General features: G+C 40.3%; 1 protein-coding gene across 1 annotated transcript in view; it reads right to left on the reverse strand.

Moving 5' to 3' along the window:
* Positions 1–1851: 1851 nt before the first annotated feature.
* LOC106531479 (uncharacterized) overlaps positions 1852–5403 on the reverse strand; it is a gene marked incomplete in the record, with an annotated part of 13398 nt that continues 9846 nt past the window's right edge. Inside the window, 3 exon segments of the mRNA XM_014027357.1 lie at positions 1852–2102; positions 2668–2790; positions 3560–3724. Coding sequence (XP_013882811.1) covers positions 2040–2102; positions 2668–2790; positions 3560–3724 — 351 coding nt within the window.

Here is a 5403-nt window from a genome sequence, read left to right on the forward strand (position 1 = left end):
AGGAGCTGAACACTGAAGACAATCCAGACTTTCCTCAGGTACAACATCACATCACTGCACTGACCATGCTCTATAAGAATCTGGTTAAAACATCCCTGAATTTAARCAGAGTCATGAAGAAATTTGCTTCTCAGTAACAGAAGAGCAAAATTTATGTACTAAAAATAAAACACTACACGACATTGTAATGCTGTTTTATTATTGTCATTTGTTTAATAAATACACTGGCGTGATACAACTTAGTACATGTTTGATTGCTTTTTGGGATACGTCTATTTTGGAGTTGTAGCCCCACCTGGAGAAAAGTCCACCAGCCGCCACTACTTACCATCACTTTGGTTGAGATTAATCTTMGTCTCAGCATTGTCTTCCAGACTTTTTGTGGCTCATCTCTGTACTTTTTTGTAAATTTCAATCTGGCCTTCTGATTCGTCTTCCTCATGTGGTTTGCATCTTTGTGTATGTCTATATTTCTGCTCTCTGAGTCTTCTTCCAACAGTGGATTGTGATAACTTCACCTCTGAGCTGTAGAGGTCGTTGGTGATTTTACGTACTGATGGTTTTTTTTCTCACAGCTCTCACAATCTTTCTGTCATCAACTCCTGTTATTTCCTTGGCCGACCTGTTGGACGACTGTTGCTCAGTWCYCCAGTAGMTTCTTTCTTATTCAGAACATTCTACATTGTTGTGCTTGCTATGCCCAGTGTTTGTCCACTGGCTCTGATTGACTTTCATTCTTTTCTCAGCTTTTCTCCCATAGACTGCTCTCTGGTCTTCATGCTGGTTTATCCTCTTTAACAAGAACAACTTATATGATAGGTTTAAACCCAGACCAAAGAGTAGACTAGTCATGCAGAGATATTTAATGGTTGAACAATCAACCGTAAAGGCAACATCTGGTCAATAAGAAACACCTGTCAGTCATATTTCATGTTGCTCACTTGAAAAATGGGTAGGTTCAAASAAAGAGTGGTATGTTGAGAAGATGAGGTGTTTAACACATCTACATTAGCCTGGTTTAAACCAGACCCTGTCCTTCACTTTGCTTCTTACAAGGGTCTGGACTTGAAGCATAGAGAAGTGTTTCTTGCAGGAGGCGTGGCCTCTGCTGAAGTTTAAAATGATTGGATCAGTTGGCTGCGACGTATGTCGCTGTAACTGAGGCTAAGCTAAGAAGCTAACCGGAAATCGAGTGCGCTGTAAACAACTCTACTGAGAGGAGAAAAGTACCGAGCCAAACGAGACGACTATAAATGAGAGCTGCTGTTTTGTCAGACAAATTTATTTTAATTTGAAGCCTTATCAACACAGACTGGCTTTATTCACTTCCTCCACTGCTGTATGCTAAAATAACTAGCAGACACTGTGCAGAACATCAACATCATTCAAAACTCCGCCTTCTGTTCTCTGATTGGCCCAGGTAAAATAAACTACAAGCAGACACTGCGCAGAAAATTGACGTTCTGTTCTCTGATTGGCCAAAAATCTGCCAGAGAAATTCATCTCAATGGGAGAAGTCCCAGACGGAGCAGAGAAGGGAAACTAGAATTGAGCGGAGCTGCGTAGGAAGGCAAGGGCCAGGACATATCTACATGTAAATACCAGGAAATAAAAGCTGACACCCAGATGTCTTCAGTGAACAACAAAAACAAAAGAAATTTACTTTTGGAGGGGACTGTATTTRAATTAGCTCATGTGATYAGGGATGAAAATATTAAAGGACCAATATTATGTGTTTCTCAGGCATATATTTAGCGTCTTCTATGATGCTGTTTACACTCTTACACCCTTTAAATGTAGACATGCTATAATATGGTCACATTTGTCAGGAGGACTCATGACATGTCCATGTATTTTTTTACAAAAATATTTATTTGTAAAATATCATATAGTATAGTTAACAAAGTTGAAAAAAGCTAAGCTAAATGTGGCTAAAAGGATTAATTAAAAGATGTGCAAAATTAGTGTGGTCATCTGTTTACATMATAAAACTGATGTTAATAGAAAGTCATAGATTGTGGCTGTTTTATGGCTGTAGATCAGTCCTGTGTGTTGCTCTGGTCTGTTTCCACTCTGCTGGGTGTTTGGACTGTGACCACCGGCTGTGGAGCAGAAAACACAGAAAAGATGTGGGTCACAGAAAAAAAACAGTCACTTAATTGTTTTGTTACTGCGAGATGCTGCCAAAGTTATCAGAAATTTAACTATTTCATTCTTTCTGTGTATTCCAGGTTGAACTGTATTGAAATTAGGAACAATTTAGATTGGAGACAAATATCCCTGGCCACCACTGAATCCAACATTTACACTCTGGTTCTGTCTACTTGTCCTTCAGCTGCTCCCTGCAGGAGTATCTACAAGTGATCAACTGCCTCCATCTTTCCCTCTCCTCTCTCACACAACAACCTGTTGATCCACCTCCTCTGAGCTCTTATTTTCTTTCTCCTCAATGCAACTTCGTAATCAATGTCCTTTTATCCAGTAATGTCCACTGTGACTCCTCTGCYCATGTCCAAACCATCTCAAACTCGTCTCCAAACCTGGGCTGTGTTTTTGTGAGCAGCACCATATCCAAACCAAACACCAAGCATGGCTTTGTTTCAAAGGCAAATTCAACAACAGATACAGTTAGTTAGAGGTTCACTGCTTTAGTGACAGGTAACTCACCATTTTAGGAGCTGGRCCACAACAGTTGACCACCTTGCAGCAGTATGCAGCCAGAGTGACAGAGATGGCCAGCAGAGCAGCCTGAATGAGCACACCTCCAGCATAAAAGTGGGAGTGGATGTTCTGTAAGAGAGTTGCCACCAAAAAATTGGTTGTACYCTCTAAAARTTCYTTGGACCACCTTTAGCTGTGATTATGGCACGCATTRGCTGTGACATTGTTTCGATAAGCTGACCAACTGCAGCAACCCCACATCGTAGCACTGCCCCCACAGGCTTGTACAGTAGGCACTAGGCATTCTTACCCTGACGACCTTCTTCCATTGCTCCAGAGTCCAATCTTTATGCTCCCTAGCAAATTGAAGCCTTTTTTTCCACTTAGCCAATGATTTAACCCTTCTCAAAAAGACAATGCAGAAACATTTTATTTACAATGTAATTAAAAGGCTCTGGCTCAGACTCTGGTGCTGGGTTAGACTCTGACTCCATGTAAGGTTGGATGGACAAGTCTTCTGTTGTTGACATCTTTTAATTTAATTATAAATAAAACATTTCTGAAAGCTAGAAAATGTAACCCACCCCTCTCTCTCTAACCGGAGTGGACCAATCTGGAAGCAGGAGGGGGGCGGAGCTTGAAGTATCTTAAAGGAACAGTATCAAAACAAGCTGCTTTATGACACATCAGAAAGGGGGTGAACGAGAGTTTGGCAAAGTTAGAATAAGAAGGGATTCAAACAAAAGCATTGCTTTTCCACTTTATAAAGACCCCAACTGAATGATTTAAATATGAAAAGAAAGGATTTAAAAGCACAATACTTTATGATGTTGCCAAATTTACAAACACAAGGATTGCTAAAAATGAAGATGAAACCTGAAGAGAAGACATCTCTTACCTCAATCTGGCGACAGATTACGTCATATTTGGTGGAGGTGTTCGTGCTCTCCCAATGATACATCCAGCAGCCACCAAATGAGCTCCCAAGCATGATGAGAGTAAAGATGATGTTCACGACAGACACCATACAGGCCACGATCTGCATCCCCAAACAGGCCCTCAGCTGGAACACAGAGGAGCGGCTCTGACTGTGACAGAAATGTTTTTCATATTCACYTAGCAGAGGCAGATTAATTAATTACACGGTAGCTCAAAAAGTAACACTGTTTGAAGCCACAAAGCTCAGCACTGGGTCAAAGCTAGAACCTTTAGTCATGTCTGCATTAAAAGGGGAAGAAAGGATGGCCTCGTGTTTAAATTCTGAACTAAAAGTTTCACTTCAGTCTGTCCCCTCAGCAGCTGCTTCCTGACCAACATGTCTGGTTTTATTGTTCTCGCTGCAGCACAGAGCTGCTGTTGCTCAACACCCAGCTGCTACGGGAATGTAGCTCTGCTTGTCATCAGGGCTGTCCATTTCAGGAAGAAGTCGCCCATTGACAGGGCTGGACTGCTGAAAGAATCAGACCCAGTCATCAGATTCAGGCTCTGAAGACAACTGCTCGATGTTGAAGTCAGTATGAAAAAGGGAGGGTGGGGTCTTCACAGTTAGATTATCAAGTCTGCCCAAGCATAAACACTGAAGCTCAGTTATTGTGTAAATGCTGAGTCAACTCCTGTTTTTCTAACTTAGAGCWGACTTTGTGCAGTTTAACCCATTCTTATTGTTTATTAAAACATTTAACTCTACTTAACATTTAGGTTTTTTCATATCTTTAACTGTTTTAACATAAAAAGAAACAAAAATTCTCACTGAAATCAACTCTTCAAAAACGTTTGTTCTCTTTGAAACCACTGATACTTTTAGCTTCCAGCAACCATGTTTCTTTTAGCTATTTGTCTACTGTTTTGTTGATTTTAGCTTTAGCATCTGTTTAGTGGCAGTTTAGCTCATTTTAACGTTCTGCTAATTGTAGCAACTTCTTTTTTGGATTTTAGCTTTAACATTTGTTTTGCTACTTGTAGCAAAAGTATTTGTTTTATTGTAGTTTCATTACCTAATTGCTTGTTTTAGCTTTGGCCTCTGTTAGCAAACCATCAGTTTATTTATATATAGCATCTAAAAACAACAAAAAGACCAGTGTTTTGCAGTTTAGTCAAATAAAGTGTAAAATGAATAAATACGTTTTAGTTACTGTTTTGCTAATTGTAGCTTTTAGCTACAGTTTTGCTTTTAAATGTTGACTACAATTTTCTACTTTTAGCTACAGTTTTGCTATTTTTAGCTACTGTTTTTATATTTAGCTTTAACATCTGTTGCAATGTTTAGCTGAGGTTTTGATAATGTTAACATGTGGTTCATTTTTTGTGTTTAAACCATGTTATGTTGTGGCATCTGTGACGGAGTGMTTAMGGGAGTCGTCCCCTAACCAGTAGGTTGTCGTTTRTGATCCCCTGTTCCAGGCATCTCCGTCGTTTTGTCTTTGGGCAAGACARTTCACSCGCCTTGCCTACTGATGGTGGTCAGAGGGTCTGGTGSTGCCGAGGCYTCGCAGCCCAGCTTCTGTCAGTGTGCCCCAGGYCAGCTGTGGCTARYATGTAGCTRACTATCATCASTGTGTGGATGGGTGAATGACTGAAGTGTAAAGTGCTTTTTGGAGTTTGTATGGGGCTTGATAAAGCTCTAAGCTTAGTCCATTTACCATTTGCCATTTATTTCCTATGATGTTCAGTAGTTTTGTGTGTGTGTGTGTGTGTGTGTGTGTGTGTGTGTGTGTGTGTGTGTGTGTGTGTGTGTGTGTGTGT

Source organism: Austrofundulus limnaeus, unplaced genomic scaffold, assembly GCF_001266775.1.
Source record: "Austrofundulus limnaeus strain Quisiro unplaced genomic scaffold, Austrofundulus_limnaeus-1.0 Scaffold640, whole genome shotgun sequence".
NCBI lineage: Eukaryota > Metazoa > Chordata > Actinopteri > Cyprinodontiformes > Rivulidae > Austrofundulus > Austrofundulus limnaeus.